Source organism: Halictus rubicundus, chromosome 1, assembly GCF_050948215.1.
Source record: "Halictus rubicundus isolate RS-2024b chromosome 1, iyHalRubi1_principal, whole genome shotgun sequence".
NCBI lineage: Eukaryota > Metazoa > Arthropoda > Insecta > Hymenoptera > Halictidae > Halictus > Halictus rubicundus.
Genome location: NC_135149.1, coordinates 25,807,817 through 25,827,503, shown reverse-complemented (window position 1 = coordinate 25,827,503; position 19,687 = coordinate 25,807,817). Strand labels below are relative to the sequence as shown.

General features: G+C 41.3%; 1 protein-coding gene across 9 annotated transcripts in view; it reads left to right on the top strand.

Annotated features, from left to right (window-relative positions):
• Da (transcription factor daughterless) overlaps positions 1–19,687 on the top strand; it is a 275,108-nt gene that overhangs the window by 225,882 nt on the left and 29,539 nt on the right. For all 9 annotated transcript variants that reach the window (XM_076796347.1, XM_076796332.1, XM_076796365.1 and 6 more), the window contains one exon: positions 16,041–16,125. In XM_076796347.1, coding sequence (XP_076652462.1) covers positions 16,041–16,125 — 85 coding nt within the window. The remainder of the gene's footprint in view (positions 1–16,040; positions 16,126–19,687) is intronic.

Here is a 19,687-nt window from a genome sequence, read left to right as displayed (position 1 = left end):
TCGCGCTCGCTATGTTTCGAAAGCTCGGGGAGCCTGTCCGAGCATTTTTCAAAAGTATACAACCTTGAAAACGCTTTCCCTGACAAAGTTATGACGAGATGTAGTGCTCCGCAGTAGCAGTGTCAGTGATTTCTCTGTATGTATATGTCGCCAAGGCCGGGGTGATAAACGTCGCGGAGTTATCCCCCCTACCGCGGGATAGTGAGGGGCCATGAAACTCGAAAGGCCTCGGACGCCGAGGAGTGTAAACATAACACGGGTATGGCAAGACCCGTGTTGATGACATATATCGAGAATTCACTGTACAAAATCGAAAACACATTTTCGCGCAGGATATTTCAATAACTAATCGACTAATCGCGTTCAACCATTTTGTTCCTCGCATATTTCCGTGCAGCACACATTTTTACTTCATATTTTATTTTTTCATAATTTTTACCCGTTTTTGTTTTTCCTTAATTTTTCATAATTCAGTCGTTTGTGATTGCCGTAATCGCCGTGAAAAGCTTCAGCTCTTGAATTTTGACTGCAGTGATTAATTTGTTTTTATTTTTCGCATCGAGTATTTTGTTTTTGCGCGTACGATTAGGCGATGACTTTGCGTAGCCGGCTGCACCATTCAGGTTTATATCGCAATGAGAATACCTCGTGATTCAGTATTCATAATTTAGGTTTACCGTGACGTAAGCATCTTACTATTCTAGTTTAGTGCCACGTGTCCCGTTGACTCGGTGTGATAGCGTCTATCTACTTCGTAAGTTACGCGTAAAATATAATTGCAGTTTAAGACTATTAGAAGTTGAACAGTTTCGCCACTGGCGCAATCTGGATACTTTATAGCAAAGATATAGTATGTATATTGTTTCTCGGAGCTATATATGGCTTGCTGATATCGTCTGAAGTAAGCTTCGATATTGTTTCTTTCGATGCGGTTCTTTATTAGGTGGTACAAGTCAAACTCGAACAATATACTTCAATAATATTGCAATATCTCTTGACTGACTGGATTCTTTCTAGGTTTAGCAGAGCGTACTATATTTTATATAGTGCGTGTCTGTTAGCTATATAGCACTCGACACTTTGTATGAGTTAGGTACTTTCTCTCTGCAATTTAGTTACTTCGGATTCTACGTCTTTTGCAAGTTAAGCACTATGTATCGTACTCTGGAACTTAGCTACCTCATGCTCTAGGCTTTATGCAAATTAGACCCCGTACAATCTGAACTGTAATTTAGCTACCTTGTACTTTAGGTCCTATTCGACTCAGGTATACACTTAGCTACCTTGTAACCTAGACACTTCACCTTCCAGGTCAATTGTAGACATCTTGATCTCTAATTCCAGTTTTGCCCTAAATATCGTGATCTCTAGACCTACGGGCGCTAAAGAACCTCGCAGTTTATGTCTATTATACCCTAAACAGTCTTATTGTTGGTTCTACGGTGCTTTGTTCTATACGTCTATGACAAGCTATGCACCTCCAACCATAATTCTATTGTGCAGTTTAGCGAACACGTTAAGTACCAAGCCCGTTTTTGCCGTTCCATTCAGGCCAAAAAATCCTTCGTTTACGTTTTTTCAATAAATTGCGTTGTCCCCTAATCTTTAGTCTCACAATCAGTATGCAAGGGCAGACCTGTGCCGTAACATGAACCTAAAATCTGTGGCCGGTCCCTGGGGACCGGCTGGGCCCGAACGGAAAGTCTAGCGCCGGTCCCTACGGACCGGTGTGGCACTTAGCGTGTTAAATGGAATTGTAAATCTCTAGAATCCAGGTATTGCAACGTGTTACTCCTTAGCCTAACATTTTTGGTGCTCTGGAGACCTAGCATCCAAGCACCTCGCACCATAAATCCACTGAGCTACCCTTGATACTAGATCTGAGATCAGGTACCTAGGTTAGGGTTAGGTCTGGCACTCAAAGTGGATTTTCTCGAAAACAAAGCCTCGTATAGAAAAATTTTATTCTTTATTTTTGACGTAAAATCGTCCCCTTTCTGGTTGTACCGTCAAATAAAATTTTCTAATTAACACTAGGTTTACGGAGCACTAGAAATGACCATTTTACATTACTTTATAAAAATAACATGAATCTATAGATCAAAGTTTCTAGCCATTTCTTTTAATAATATATACCCAAAGAAATCAGTTTGTTAAATCATTGCTCACGGATGCATTTTTACAATTTCAATATTCGCAATTTAAAAATATTAGATTCCGTCATTTTAACGGGTCCCGCAAATCTAGTGTTAAAGTAAGCACCGTTGCAATCATCATATTCTACAGATGGAAAATTTTCCAAATACGCTACGGTAGAAATTCAATATTTTGATCGTTCAGGTTCTTCATTTATCTTCTGAGCATTTTCTGAAATTTCATATGCAATTGTTAATCAAAATCTTATAGTACTCAACCATATCACATTTTCGTCTCGCGGTCCACCTAACAGTTCCACAATTTCCCCACAACCTAAGCTTCTTGTCCCACGATTACCGATCCAAAAAAAGAAGCTGGTCCACCAAAGGTCCCATAACATCCCCCATAGAACCGTGGGGGGACCACCGCCGGCGACTGGTCTTGTCGATCGAGGCCTCTCGTGGTCGTCGCGGCTCGCTCGTTAAAAACCGATCACGTAGACCATATCAGCCAACTAATTGTTGATTATGCAGCCGTTTGTCTTGGCTCCGGCTATGTACGCGGCGACGATACGGCTAATAAATAATGTAGACGTCGTTGATCTCTAGCCTCTTTTCACGTGCTGCGCGCTGCTAGCCGAGGCACCCATACGGAATTACATATGCACACCTGCGCGCCTCTGTGTCCCGACCCGTTGTAAACCGACGTACACCTTACGGGCTCTCCTCGTTGGCAATGGCGGTGATAGCGATAGCGTTGGTGTTGGTGCCGCTCCGCCACCGGATCCTCCATCCCGTGTAAACGGCCTTAAGCCTCTTACGTCAGGTTTCCACGAGTGGGTACGCCTGATAATTACCAATTAGTGGGTGCCAATTAAAACCAGGGTAAGCTTTCGATCGTACCCGGTTCACGATCCCAATCCTCTTCTCTCCGACACCTCTCCCATCCCCTCCCTCTCTCTCTCTCTCTCTCTCTCTCTCTCTCTCTCTCTCTCTCTCCATCTTTCTCTCCACAGCAGCCGATTCCTTCCGCCGAGGATTTACTCGTCGCAAATGAATTCCAGGTCCCGAGACTTCTGTTTGCACATCGTATCGTCGTCGTCGCGGCTTCTTTGTTTAAAGACTGACTCCGGAAAATTTTCTTTGGTACCGGTTTAGTCATCCTCGCTCGGCTCGGGCTTCTCTCTCTCTCTCTCTCTCTCTCTCTCTCCTCCTCGGTCTCGCTGTCTCTCTTCCTCTCTGTCTTCTCCGACAGTGTCTTTTTTCGTCTTTCTCAGCGCGGAACGAACGTAATTGCCCGTGAACGGTTCGGTTCCCGCCTCCTCGTTCGCCGGCGTAAAATATATATGTACATATATATATATGTGTGTGTGTATGTGTTGGATTTGTAAGCACGGTTTCCGCGTCAGCACAACAACCGATCGGGTGTCGGTATGGAATAACGTTCGCTAATGAGATCTCAAATATTAGGCGGCATCGTATCTCTCGTGTTTTGCGAAACTTTCGCCCCCCCCCCCCCTCCTTCCGTCCGTTTCTTTTCCGCGGCGCCCGATAAAACGCGATTCCGCGAAATCGGAGATACCGGACGCGACCGGGAGAGTAAAGTTCGGGCGAATCTGTGGAACAGCTAGCGCGCACACTTACGCGTACTGATCCATAATGCACGCTATGTAATTACTATTCCCCCAATGGCGAAAAAAATGGAAACTCCGAGCTTCGATCAGGCCAGTTGAAACTTTACCGCAGAAATTCTCCGCCGTTCCTTCGGTTAAATTCGGCAGAAACCACCAGCCCCGGTTAAGTGTCCGTATTCGGTCCCGAATAAAATTACATTTATATCTTGTACCGGTATGACTTGATTCCAATTTAAACGTGTGTAGCTCTCGTTTGACCTTCAGTTCGAGGGTCAGTTCGAATTTTTTGGAATTGGGGAAGGGGGTGGAGGCGGTCACTTAAGTTTGCGTTACCGTGGACGCGCGGCAGTTCCGCCAAAGTCAGACGTTTTCGAATCGGTTTACCTGTTCGACGAGGTGATCCTGTGTTGTGGGTTTTGGTTTATTGTTACCGGGGTTGTTGTTCACTTTTTTTTTCGGGGATTTCCAAGCCGTTGGTCGACGAGCTGTGCTTAAATTATGCGAAACGACGCGACACGCTCTCGCAGCCGCATTATGCTCGACGAGGAGAACAGAGAGCGTGGCTCGATTCCTATTCGTCGCGGACGTTCGAAATGGCACAACCGGAAGTCGTCCTGTGTCAGAACATGCCTATTCCATCTACGGGTATTTCCTTTATGGCCGGCCGTACCCTCCTCCATGGGAAACCATCGGGACCCCGTCCTACACGGGCTGAACGAACATAAATTTAGTAAAAGAAAATACGAGAATCAACGGCGACGGTTTATCGGCCGATTCTTTCCCACATTCGTGGGCCGGCTACGATCGGCCGTGAAATTTCTCATTTTTGACCGGTGCAGATCCGTGTTTTCTCCTTCGTTTACCGGAAATGTTAATTCCTCTTATTCTAATATGGTAGGTCTCGTAATAACTTTTAAGTGGAAATTCGAGTTTTTAAACATAACGTGGAAGTTATTCTGATCAATTATTTGGTTCAGAACCATGATTTATTAATATTAAAATAATCAGATTAAAATGGTCCGTTTCATTTCTGTCTCTTTCATAATATTAAATAAATTGATTTTCCAATTCGCACAATAAAATGCGAGCCAATCAATGTTTCGGCGAATGCGCTCTTATAATTTATTTTTAACCGGAAATTTATGCTTGCGTTTTATATATTATATTTTATTATTTATATTGTTTTTTTTTTGTTTAATTAAATTGCTGCGTCTTACCACTGTTTTTAAATCTGGTTTTTAAGATTACAATTCACAGAATTACAAATTTACAAATTCACAATTTTCTCAGATGTTTCCATGCGTGTTATTAATGTTTTCTGTCATCTGTTTAAATATAGCCTTTTTATCAGTTTGTTTCTATATTTTTTATTGTTCCTGATCTCGGTCAAACGTTGTATTAATTTTCTGGACCTACTTTCGGTGTATCACGTTTTCCCTTCACATTCCAATTTTTAATGTGTCTGGTCGATTTAACACGGTAACGATAGAAACATTTTTTCTTATTTTTGTAACCATCGATACAGTGTTGCATGGTACTATAGCTGTAAAGAATACACCTTTTTCCATCATTTACAATTTTTTGTTACAAATTGAACGATCTTCTACATTTCTCCGAAGCTAGGTACTTTCTATAAGACACACACATCATTCTCGGACGTTCTCTAATCACTTCGACCATTTCAATTAATTTTATATTAAAAGTTATAGCAGAAATAATTTTTCGTTGCTTTTCTAATTTCCGACACGCGGAGATAATAATAATGCACGATCAGCTTCCATTTTTTTACAGTTTCTTGTATCAATCAAACGTTGTATATTATTTTTTCATATCTGCTTTCTAGAAGACACTTTTCTCCTTTACAGTATACAATTAAAATGGTTTTATAGCAAAACAGACGCTTTTCAGGAACCATTTTCTATATCTATACTGTTCATTCTACAACATACTTCTTTTCAGATTTTAATCTTTCCGATCATGTAAACGAGTTTTATATTAACACTCGACGTAGAAATACACTTTTCTTGCCCCTGTAACGTGCAACTCTAATCTCTCTGGTCATCTAAATTAGTTTTACGTCGAACCAATGGTAAAAGTACATTTTTCTTATACTTGCAACGATCAGTTGCAATCTCTTTGATTGTGTAAAAATGCATTTTTCTTAATTTTCAAGCATACCAGTCCAATCTCTTTAGACCTGTGAACTAATCTGGCTTCAAGATAATAAGTAAAAATATTTCCAGTTTCCTTGAGTATTTAAAACTTATTTTTCTGAGTCTCCTAACGTCTAAGCCCAATTTGTGTAGACTTATGAATTAGTTTAGTTTTGGAATCATAAGTAGAAAACATTTGCAATATCTTTATATATTTAAATCAATTTTCCATTGAACCAAGGGTATAATTGTATGTTTCTCATCTTCCAAAAATCACATTTCAGAAAGGACAAAAATATTTAAATCAATTTTCCATTCAACCAAGAGTGCAAATATATTTTTCTTATTCTTGCAAGGATCAGTTGCAATATCTTTGACTGTGTAAAGTGGTTTTACCGAAAAGTAAAATGAAAATGTATTTTTCTTAATTTCCAAACATACACGTCCAATCTCTTTAGACCTGTGAACTAATCTAGCTTCAAGATAATAAATAAAAATATTTCTAATTTCTTTGATTATTGAAAACCTATTTTTCTGAGTCTACTAACGTCTAACCCAATTTCTGTAGACTTATGAATTAGTTTAGTTTTAGAAGTATAAGTAGAAAACATTTGCAATGTCTTTATATATTTAAATCTATTTTCCACTGAAACCAAAGGTACAAATACATTTTTCTCATCTTCCTAAAAATCCCATTTTAATTCCACCGCACACGTAATTTCTTTCGCATCGAAACTAAACGTAAAAATATATTTTCCCTATACCCCTGATCTCAACTCCACTCGTTTAAATAGTCCTGCACCGAACCAAGAATTAAAACTATATTTTCCCACTCTTCTAACGTCGTGCACGTTTCTACATGTCTAAGCATCGTTAGATTAGCGTCCTGCATTCGATCAACACCTGTTCGATCGTTCTCAAGGGAAGTTCCCCCGTCCCGAAGGAAACCGGCTCTCATTGGCAACAAGGTGTGCGTGACACGATCAATTTGCGTAGAAGTAAACAGTCTCATGCGGGTGCGTATAAAGAGAAAGAAAGGGAGAAGAAGAAGAAGAGAGGAGCAAAGCTCGTTAGAAATTATCCGGCATTCATCAGTGCCACGCCGGCCACTTAGTTTAAAGACCGTTGCGTCCTTTTTACAAATCGCCCCGCATTTAATCTATTATGCGGCCGGTACGGGGCCCAGGGTCACGATAACTCGAGATCCATTCTTCCAGGGTATATAAATTTTCATTGAAATTTAATTAAACCGATAAACAGATACGTTATCGATACGCTATCGGACGTCCGACGCTCGCAAATCTGTCGGTTCGATCCGTGAAAGTCGACTTCGACGGGCTTTTACTTTCGTTTTACTCGCGCGTCCGTCTTCCACATTGTACAGGCCGATTCGGAGCCGATTCACTCGAATTTACAGGCACAACGTTGACCTCGAAAGCAGGGACGAACTTTCTAGCTGGACGTTCAAAGCGATCATTTTCTTCTCGAAACGCGCTTCGGTCATCTGTCATCGAATCTCTCCGTGCGCGCGCGGTTTTCACATATTTATTGAACAATACGATAACTTTGATAAGCTTTGATACAACTAATTAACGGGGAAAAGCTCCTCGAGGTTTCCGCAATCGGATCGGTGTATTCCGGTGCTAATCCTTGCGGCTGCTGGTTCTTTCGCAACAGCGTTCGTCAGAGCTAATTATTAGCCGGGCAATTTCGAGAAAAAAAAAAAACAGTCCGTGGAGAATACTATTCAGCTTGCGTTACTCACGCTGATTTCTAAAGCGTTGGAAAATTTACACATCAACGAAAATCGATGCCACTTTCGTTCCATCTTTCGCACAAACAATTTTCTTCCGATCCTCTTCAATTCTCACGAAATGAGAAAAATCCACAAAAATTTCAATATGAACAAGTTTTAACCCCTCGCACTACTATTTATTTTGTGATTATAATGATTAGAAATTCTTCATCGTTCGTTCACGTTATTGTATGCCTATGTTTTCTCCGAAGGATGTATACCAACTACGACGAAATAGAATTTTATCTCGGTTTAAAGGAAATTAATAACATACATATTTATTAGACTCTCTTCAGAATCTTCACCACGAGTCTGACTCGAGATTGTAGGGCAAGGGGTTAATATGACAGGGTTGACAATTTTACGGGAATGACTAAACTGCAGATTTTGTATAGTTATGGTAAAAATGGACGAGTGGAACTGACCAGGGGACAGACCAGTGCATAAGAAGAATTGGAGAATATTGTTAGGTTTAAAAAATTTGTCAATTTATCAGGACTAGAATAGATACGGCTTCATATAACTTCTTACCGTTCATGCAGAAAGTGTTCCGTTCGCGCTGAGATCGGCGTTTCCGTGGTGATAAGGGCGTGTTAGGGGTTGTCTCGAGAAATCGGTCTCACAGGCCACTCTAATTTATTCCATCGGGTCCCGAAGACAGTATTTAAGGAATCACTTTATCGTTCCGATCGCATGCTGGTAGATGACTCGTCGAATATGCATAGGAAGCGCAGCAATGCCGGTAGAAGTGTTCTCATGGGAGCGAAGTGCCAGCTGGTTACGTCGAATCGCTCCTCCTGGCCGAGCGTCTTGGTACAGTAATTAATAAGGGGGTAATCGGCGATCTATTATACTGAGAACCGGGGGGAACCCTCTCTCTCTCTCTCTCTCTCTCCCTCTCTCTCTCTCTCTCGCAGCTCTCCCCGGCTCTCGCACCGACCATTTCCGCCCACGTGTAGTCGATAACGGCGATGACACGGAGACAGAGGAAGAACAAGAAGAGGAATCGATTGTCTCCGTAATTCTTACTAATTCGTCATCGCTGCGAGATCATTCGCCCTTTTCCCCCCGGGAAACATTACCTGCAGGCTACAAAATTTTTTTGCTGCAGTTCCGGACTCAGTTTTGCCCTCGCTGTATTTTTTTTTTTTTTTTATTTAGTTCGAATCGTGATTTTGCGAGCGAAATAATAGATGGAATAAAACAATATTTTCGTGAGCGAAACAGTAGACAGAATTCATATTTTTCATATTTTTGTGAGTTAGTGGAAATTAAGTCGGTGGAATCGACAAGTGTAATAGAATAAATTTTTTAAGTCAATTAATATCTGAAATAGATTCGCATTTTTGTCGTGAGTCAGCTGATACAGTAAAACATGATTTTTCTGCGCATCTTGTTCGATCACTAATTAGTAGCTCGGGAAGAATAATGAGGAAAGATCGTCTTGTTTTGTTCGTCCCACGACTTTTTATCTGAATTATTTTTCTTATCGAGGACTTAAGTAGAGTGTTGAACTTCTTCGTTATAGGTACAGTGCGATTGTTATTTTGGTACACAATTAATTCGGTTCGGGGTTAATTAGTGTAGCGAGATATTCGAACAAATTGGTCGTAAATCAGAAGCGTCTGGGAAATGTTACCATACGCGAAGATGTCTTGGCTGTAACAACAACAAAATTATTATTGTAACGCGAAAGAAATTGTCTGGGGATAATGCACTTTTTCCGAGATCTTTTTCAAATTTCTTTTTCTCAATCTTTTTTCTAGAAAGTCGATCTGCATTGCTACGCTTTTCCAAACAGAAAATACAATAAAGTTTGCACGAGTGCACAATTAAAAATCCTATGAAGAGAAAAACTTTGTAGCAATCTAAGATGCAAAATTATCTTAGGTAAAGGCTAGAAGAGCGCCATATAATCCCTGAGAGCTGTCATGAATTACAACCATAGAACTTGTTACGTTCGTGGTGAACTACGTGAGAAAACGCATCTCTTCTACGATAACGTTATCGCTAGACGTCTACTTTTCTATTTATACCATGTTTGAACTAACACTCGGTACACAACCTGCTTAAAAAAAGGTTGAGTAAGACTTTCGCGTTGTTTGCCGTGTAATGTGACCCCCAACGGCGAAATTTTTCTCTCTATCTCGATTTCTGCAACTTCAAAAATCCTCAGTGCCTTCGCTCAATCAACACTCATAGTTGAAATAAAATTTACTCTTGCAATAAATGCCTACAAATTCATCATCTACTAATAACTCAAACAGGCTGCTGAAAGATGGGGACTTTAAATGTGATCTTGTCAATTCTGGGTCAAAATGGACCCAACTTCATTTAGAAGAGTCAAGCAACTCAAATTGCATCTCAATTCAGAGAAGTGAAATGTTGTTTACTCTTGTAATAAATGCCTACAAATTCACCATCCACTAATAACCCAAACAGGCTGCTGAAAGATGGAGACTTTAAATGTGATCTTGTCAACTCTGGGTCAAAATGGACCCAAGTTCATTTGGAAGAGTCGAGCGACTCAAATTGCATCGCAATTTAGAGAAGTGAAATGTTGTTTACTCTTGCAATAAATGCTTACAAATTCATCATCTACTAACAACCCAATCAGGCTGTTGAAAGGTGGAGACTTTGAAAGAGATCTTCTCAACTCTCGGTCAAAATGGACCCAAGTTCATTTGGAAGAGTCGAGCGACTCAAATTGCATCGCAATTTAGAGAAGTGAAATGTTGTTTACTCTTGCAATAAATGCTTACAAATTCATCATCTACTAACAACCCAATCAGGCCGTTGAAAGGTGGAGACTTTGAATGAGATCTCCTCAACTCTGGGTCAAAATGGACCCAACTTCATTACGAAAAGTCAAGCAGCTGAAATTGAAATGTTGTTCACTAAGACGTGTGGTGAACGAATTTTGATCGAACAGCGTGTATGAAGAATGAAAGAATTTTTGATTAGGCGCGCGTCCGAGTCCCTGAAGATGACGTAAGAGGATAGTAGGAAGTTCTCCGAGTATCGCGTCGGGCAATAATTTCTGTAAGGGCAAAACAGCCGGTATGAGAACGTGAGACAGACATCACGTGCTCAATTTTCCGAAGGCGTCACGTAACACGCGTTGCCCGGCTCGTAGCCGACCCTTCTGTCCTATTTCAAACCCGAAGGAAGCTAATTTCCCTGACAGAGACGTTTCCATTCGGGTTTCCTGGAGGCCACCCTCTACGTCTTGTCGCTCGTCGTCGGCCGCAGCCCCCGGGAAAAAGCGAACTAAATCAATGTAGGACATTTATATTGGCTGGAAATCGCTGACTCTCGCCACCGTGGACACCCAACCAGGACATATTAAGATTTCTGATCCGCCTTCCTTGCCCGTCCGGCCGCCGGACATTTTTATTATTGCGTGTCCACCCCCCGAAACCCATCCCCCGCCCCATCGCCGCCATTCGGAAATAAAACGTGAATTATTGGCCACAAGGTGGCTCCTCTCGGCCACCAGGTCCTGGCACCACGGTATTCTCCGTGCCATCGTCGCTTCCCTGGATCAATTTCCTCGATCTTAATCGGTGGGACCTCGATTTTTTTACTCCCGGTGATATAGCGCGCGAAAAATTTTATTATAATTCTGTCTAGCTGGCACACGGCCGCGAATTTAGAGGACTTCCGGAGATATAGTGAGATATCAGCTCGGATAAATTTTCTGGGTACCCTCTGATTGCTTCTTCAGGGTCTTATTGTTCTCTGTAGACGAGATTTATTTGGGGACAATTTTTTAATATGATGGAGACACTTTTCTAGTGTTATTTTTCACAGAACACTGCAACATTGGCAGGATTTTTGAATTCTCTTTTTGTGAATTCTCGATATATGTCAACGACACGTCATGTATCGTCCAGGAGGTATACCCCAGGCCTAGGCCTTTATCACCCAGGCCTCGGCGACATATATAGAGAAGTCACTGTAATATAAAAAATCTACCCTTATTGGTATTAGGCGGCACATGGGAATCGTTCAAGCACCACTCTAGTAAATAGAAAATTTATGTTTCACGAAGGACAAACGGGGCAGAGGGATCAAGATGTTTTGAATTTAATGACCAGGTTCGTTAATCACCGCAGCCTCCCAAAGAAACGAAACGGGAAACGTGTTCGCGGGAAGGAAAAAGGGGAGTAGAGTCAGAAGTGAAATCGTGTATGGGAGAGCGTATCAGAGCGGCCGATGTCAAAGCAATTCATTTAAATTAATAGGTCCAGAGGCCGAGAGCGTTTATCGCGTGATTAGCAGCGGCTTTTTTCTCTCGTGACTCCCACCACCGGATCGTTCGTATTTGTAAGCCGTTATCGACTGCTGCCGCGATAAACTCGACGCTTTTATCGCGTACAATTATGTGCCCCGTCCTCTGCCCCACTCCTTCGCTCGCCTGAGCCTCCCTTCCACCCCTCCCCCGCCCCTCTTTTCGCGAGATACGAACGCATCGCGGAACGCTGTCGAAGATCTTTTGTTCCTCGGATCAGATTTCCCGCCATCCTTTGCCCGCGATGTTCACCCTTTCAAACCGGGGGCGGTTCAACCCTTTGCCCCCGAATTTCTTTTCTGTGCGGCTTTTGTTTCATAGGGGTGCATTCGTCGAAAATATTTTTAACTGAGAAACAGCGAAAAGAGAAAATTATTTTGCATTTCTTTTTAAGTTAGGCTCTTTTGGGTTTATATTCGGCTGATTGAGGGTTGTTTGATCTGCTTTTTGGTAAAAAATTAGGTTGGCTCAGAAATTCTAATGTGCACAATGTGAATTTAGAATAGTTTTCGTTCCTCGAGAATGTTTTATTTAAATTGGAAAACAGTGGAATTTTTTGTAGTGATCTGTTTTTAATTTATATTCTCGTCTGGTGAAAAAATATTTTATAGTTCGATAAACATTGTTATTGAGTTTATAGCGCAGTCGGGATACAGAGGATATTTTAATTATTCGACATTTCTGCGGATACAAATTTTATACGAACTGATTTGTGAAAGCTCGGGGTGGATGCGAATTTATTTATTTTATTACGTCTCGTTGTCACGATATCATAAATCTTTTCAATCTCTCGGTAAACTTGTTTATTTTATTGCGTTTTGTACATTTACGACTGCTATAAATGTATTAAAACACCGGAGGTAGTGCACGTTAAAAGTTCATAATGTCTTATCAATGCTACGGGGAACTGGTTATTGATATTTTGTGCGATTTTTAACATCGCTGTTTATCGGCTGATTTTATGCACTGCTCAACAACCAGTGGCACTAATTTTATGGACGGGGTTTGTACTGACAAATAGTTCTGACATGTAATCAATTTAAAAAATGTGTCGACAAGTGATTCTAAATAGAAATCAATTTGAGAAATGAACTAACAAACAATTCCGAAAATTAATCAGTTCAAAAAGTGAACTGATTTTATTAATGAAACATTATTGTGATAAATGAAAGTTTGATACCGCAGTCTTGTGAATACAGAGATTAACAAATTGTTCACAGTGTTGAACTCTAAAAACGCAATCCCAGTAGGTAGCTGTTATACAAATAACAATATAAAAATAAATCAACAGTCTCAAGGTTATTGACATAATTATTAAGACACTTTACACAACATTAAATTTAAATTTGAAAAAACGAAGAATTAAAAAATTCTAGTAAAATTATTTCTGCGCATCTCACAGAAATGAATTTAAACGCGTTAATTCTGTGCAATATTAAATTCCAAAAAATTCTATACATTGTTGACGGAAGGGGGCAGCAGCCCCTCCAAACTCTTCCCAAAAATTTCAAAAACATTAAAATTCCAGTAAAAGCTGTTCCTAAGCAATTTCGCAGAAGTGAAGCAAGTATGTTGGCAATTTTGTAGAACATGAAATTGTAATCTCAGCAACCTGGTCGGAGATCGGAAAGCTGCAGTTTAAAAAGAAAGTGTTTCGCCACAGTAGAAGGACGTGTCGGAAACAATGGCAGACTGGCTGGCACAGGTCCCGAGTCGTCAGAACGGCCGTCGGCGGCGGCGGGCCGCGGATTCGCAATTGTGCGAATTTGTCGTTCCTCAAAGTGGGAACGAACGACACACAGAGGCTATCAAAAGGACGACACCTAACGCGTCTTAGCCCCTCGACTATTCCGTGTCCCCTGATTGGCTAGAAGGCTTCCCCCACCGCTGGTCTAGCGACTCGGCGCGTCTCGGCGCGCAGCCGAGCCCGCTCGCAGTCTCGCGTCACCCTTCGCGTGCTCGGTGTCTCGTTTTTCCTCGTTTGTTTCGCCGCCCTCGACACTTGTTCCTCGGTTCTCCCTCCCCTCTTCTCTTCTTGGTGCTGTCCACAGTGTCTTCGAACCGCGCCATAACCGTCGGCGAACAGTTTACCGGTAGTGCAGTGCTATCGACAAATTCGACCGTCGTACAATTTTATTTCTATTTTTTTGGTGAATCTCGAGGGGTGGTTTTCCACGAGCGAATTCCGGGGAAAAGTTGCTGGGCCGCTTTCAACCGCTGAAATTCGACGACCATAGTCCTCGCGTTAGCCGAAACTTGCCTGTCCCTCCAGGACCCTCGCTGGCAGCAGGTGGAGGTGGCGGAAGAGAGCAGAGGCCGAGAGGCGGGGGTGGGGATACCCACGGACAAAAGTTTTCGGAGCGGGGAAGCGCCGCGGAATATTTTAACATATATCACGGCGAAATTGGGACGAGGGTATGCCGCCGCGAGACTCTCAACCCCCGCCGAAAGCTTTCCACCCCCGTGACCGCGTCCCGACGTCGTAGATCGCCGGATATACACACCCGCACACCCCCCAGCCCAACGTCCGTGATGCTGCTGCTGCTGCTGGGCCACCACGCGATCTGACTTCGTTCTTCTTCTTCTTCTTCTTCTTCTTGTTCTTCTTCTTCTTCTTACCGTCGTTTGCTGAGACACACTCGCCGGTCGAGATGTTTGTGTGCCCTACAGACTACACCGGATACAGAATGGTAAGGGTTGAGGATGGTTTTATGAGGAGTGTCGGTGTGGGACACTGGGTTCCATCGATTCGGACACCGAGTGATTGGGGATGCGATTTGAGACACACGGTGGGGGAAGGAGACATTTTTGGGTACTGTTGAAAATTGTCATCAAATAATTCCGGGGGTTGTGTGAACTGGTATAGTAATTTTGGGAGGATTGTACATTCTTTCGTGTGACGAGAGAGTAGATTGCAGCTTCTGGAAATTGGGGGTATTTTGGAAATCGTCATAAAGTGATTTTAAGGGTTGTGTAAACCGAGCTCTGGATTTTGAGATAATTTTTAGAATTGTGCTGGTAGAACATTTTTGTGTATTTTTGTGCGATGAGAGGTTAGGTGGTAACTTCTGAAAGTTGGGGTGGCTTTTGTCGATCCAAAAAATTTTGTGAAACGTTTTTAGGGGTTGCTTAAAATCAATTTTTAATTCTGGGACGATTTCTGGAAGGATTGTGGTGATTGTACATTTCTATACATTTTTTTTTAAATTAAAATATCAGGTTGGAGCTTTTGGCGGTGGGGGTGGTTTGTATCCATCGAAAAAATTCCTTCATCAACTTGAAATTTTGTTTAACTCGGATTCTTAATTTTAGGAAGTTGTTTTTTTTTAAGGGATTGTGAAGATTGTAGATTTTTATATGTACACCTACTTTTATGAATTCAGTAAGTAGGTTTTGCAAATGAGGGTTGGATCATAGCCATTGTTACAACACCAATTTTAGATTTTCTCTCACGAGATAATAATCTGCACTATATGCATAATTTAGGAAAATAACATTATCGATAAATAAAAATTGAACAATTCACCGTCTGAAATTTACTTAGCGTATTTATTGCACAGAAGGGAAACCCAATGTACAGGAAATTAAATGAACTAACGAGAAAGAGTAAAAAATGTGCAAATACAGGAAGTACGAACCGGCGCAGCGCGGATGCGCGGAACACGAGAAATTTGCTGATCTGTCCGAGTTATCTATGTCGAAAATACTTTGATCCTTGAGTCGCGAGAAGATCGTCGTTCTGGCAACACGGTGATAATTCCTCGGCACATATTTTCATTGTGCCGTAAACGCTTGGCATTCTAACTAACACTGACGCCATTGAGACGGCCGTGCTGTTGCAACGTGTTGCTCTGAAACTGCAACCGCGTGTCAATAATCCACGGCTGTATTCGCGGGAGGAATCGTGCCGTTGCATTATTGATAGACTTTATTCGTCGGATGACCTCGCCTTTCAATTCTGAACGATCTTTCGTGCGCTGTATCTGGCTGCTGTGTTTTAATCATTTTCTCTGGCCTTTTTTGTTGCAGTATGGCTCGGATGAATTCGGCCAGGACTCGCCGAGATACACGTCCCCGAAAGCTGCGGCCCTTTACGCTGACCCCTACTATATCGGTGAGTACACAACCATAATCTCTTCCGAAATGCAACGTGTTTCAGCTCGTACAATATTACCTGACTTTCAACGCATTTTTCTAACGCGATCTTTTATTGCAGAATTTTTTTTTATCGCACTGCAAAAACGTTCGACACTTGGTTGTTGTAATTGTTGCTTTTATAGACTTCTTTTTGTAAGACAATCGTTAGCCGAGAACTTTTTTGCTGCAATTTAAAAGCATTTAACACTGATTGCTACATCATGCGTTTGATCGTAAATTACGGTTTTTGTGGACGATTTTATGGGAAGGCGGAGAAAATTTAATGAAGATCCACTTATTTTTTTTGTTTATTGTAGAGAACGGAGTAGAAGAGCCTTTTTTTAATTATTGTGTTGCACTTTACAAAATGAAACGTGTAGAGATATACCGGAGATACTCTGTGCCCCTGTGTTGTACATTAATTCCGAAGGATTCGTTTACTCCTCGGAGGACACAATTTTTTATTTGTACTGAAAATCTTTATGCAAATATAGAGTTTCTTACGTCCCGCAAGAAGCCTAAGAAAAGGACATTTTAGTTTCGTCGTAACTGTTGATGTTTAAATACAGTTAACGATCTGATTAAACGTTTACTGCGGCATTAGTTATTCAATACTCTGCACATTCGTGTTGCGCATAAAATCCCACAATTGCATAAAATCCGCAGTCCGTTAATCAGTCGTAAACCGTTGAATAAGCACTATATAATCCTGCACCTCGACAAAAACTTGACTGAACACGAATTGGCCAAAAAAATAACTAATACGAGGATCTAACAAGATATCAATTAAAGCGTCAAATAAGCAGACTTTAAGATCGCCAGTTAAATACCATTAACAAATTTTTGCTGAAACGAGACAAAACGCGCTCCGTCAAATATGACGAACGTTTTCAAAAATGTTTAATCGCACTGTTTCACTGAGTTTTCAACCTCAAAAAATTCTGCTGGTCAAGTTCAATTCTTTGTAATCGTCAAAGCTGCGGTATGCAAACCTTTGTTTAACACTAGGTTTACGGGAACCGTCAAAATGACGGGTTCTAATATTTTTAATTTAAAAATATCAAGATTCTAAGGTTCAACAACTTTATTTCTTTGGGTTTAAGTTGTAAAAAAAATGGCTAAACAGGCTAGGCTAACTAGGCAGCTCATTCTTGTTATTTTTATAAATTTTGTGCTCCGTAAACCTAGTGTTAAAACGCTGGAGGAGGCAGCAATCACTAGTTGCAAGATTCAAGATTGCAGTAATAATTTTTATATCAGAATCTTTCCTTTTTATTATATCATATACATTAACGGTAGGTTTACGGGACCCGTCAAAATGGCGGGTTCTAATATTTTCCATTAAAAATTATTAAGACTAAGGATCCATACACGAGAAATGATTTAACAAATTTATTTCTTTGGGTATATATTATTTTAAAAATGTGGGTAGCACGTTCCTGTTATTTCTACAAAGTAATGCAAAATAGTCACTTTTAGCGCTCAGTAAACCTAGTGTTAATAAGCTCTCTAAGAAAGAAGTTTTTTCGACAATTTCCGGAAAACATTTTCACAGTTTCAATGATTGTGAACGAAAAAATTAGGACCGGTTCGATAGATTCGGTGTTAAAATCGGCGTAGACGGTGATCGATCCGGATCCATCGATCGATGGATCGATTAGCCCAGACGGTCCGCCCCGGCCAAACCGTGCGCGCGCGCGCGCGTATGTCTATATCCGCCGGGAATCGCGTAACGATTCGAACGAACGATAAAAGGGAGTTTACGATCGCAGTAATATTCAGCTGTTTAACGCGCGCTCGTAAAATTCGTCGCTCTGGCTGTCGCGCGTAAAAACAATAACAATCTCTCGTTATTTGTTCGGGCTGGTGCGGGCCGCGACGCGCGACGCACCCTGAAATTTCGCGGCTACGCCGTCGACCGTGGGGGAAATCGGAGAATAGCGTCGACAAAAAAAAAGGATAGCAGGGAGGAAGAGCGAGGGTGAGAGAGAGAGAGAGAGAGAGAGGAGAGAAAGAGAGCAGAAAAAAATTTCGTTCGCGCGGAAAAGCCGCGTCGACGCGGTTCGTTCCCCGCGGCGCGCAATAAACTTTATATCGCGGCTCGCTGTTCCTGTTTTACGCCGATATAATTTAATCGCGTTGCGAAACCGACGTCGCGGTGCTATTTCGACGTCCCGACGCCCTCTCTCTCTCTCTCTCTCTCTCTCTCTCTCTCTCTCTCTCTCTTTACACCGCGAACTCTGTTTACCGTCGTTCGCGAACACGTCAGGGATTCCGACGACGCGCGGCGTCGAGGTCGGGATCGAAGGAATCCGCTAATGATGAATAATGATCTACGTTCAGTGCATCGTTTTGTAGAGCTGCAGCTTCCCCTTCTATTAAGAACTATTGCCTATAACTTCTTTTTCGAAAACTCCGTGCAATGGGAGCCACAGTCGAATAAGAATCGCATTTTCAAGTAACATAGTCCAAATCAGTGAACGCCTTACCCTCTTAACAGTTGATTTACGGGACCTGTCAAAATGACGGATTCTATCGTTTTTAACTTGCAAATATTGAGATTGTGAAGCTGCATCCATGAGGAATTATTTAACAAATTTTGATAGATACATTCATGTTATTTTTATAAAGTATTGTAACATAGTCATTCTTAGTGCTCAGTAGACCTAGTGTTAAATTAGGTGGTGTTTTTTACGTGGTAAAAAATCTGGAGTTTATGGGAAATATTAAGCGACGTCTTAGCTTCATTTTTATATTTTTTTCATTTCTTAAAATTGCAAATTGACAGAGTAGCACAGCATCATTTTACCACGTGTCATAGTCAGAACCTCGTCACTTTCGTCCAGCGTTCAATCTTTCTGCAGTATGTAAAATAAAAACTTTTGCGACAAGTTGAACAGAAATATATGATTTTGCAATAATTCAAAAAGAAAATAAAAAATGCCAGCTTCCTAAAAATTTTCTTCCTTCGCTGTAGACAATTCAACTTTGTACGAAATCAACTTCTAACATTCATAAAAATTCAACGAATTGAGACACGAAGAAAAAAGGTACGCTACATTACAGATGATTTTATCAACGACAATGCTTAAAAATTTCAAGTCAATCTGATGGAAAGTTTGGGAGATACACTGGATGCAAGTTTGAAGTGTATAGCTGCGAGAAAGAAGCTAATACATTTTGATTGGAAAATACAAGAAGTAGTTTCTTGACACAGCAGCTCTCCTAGAATTATGTGAATAAGTAAATTTGTAAAAGTCGTGTTCAAAATTGTTTCGTGTAAGCGCATAACATACCACGTTTCTATAATGATTCGCAGTTTACTAATCACTTAGCCGGATGCATTCAGCGTCGAGTTACTTGTTTGCTCGCTTCGTAGAATCGGAAAGATTCTGTTTTCTCGGAATAGTCGGCGTTATTGACGCGAATCGTCGGAATTAGTCGAAGGATCCCTGCATTAACGGTGTTACTGTAGTTCATTGTCTGATAAACGGTGAAGCGGATCTCGTAATGAATTTCAATGAAAATTTTGCTTACTT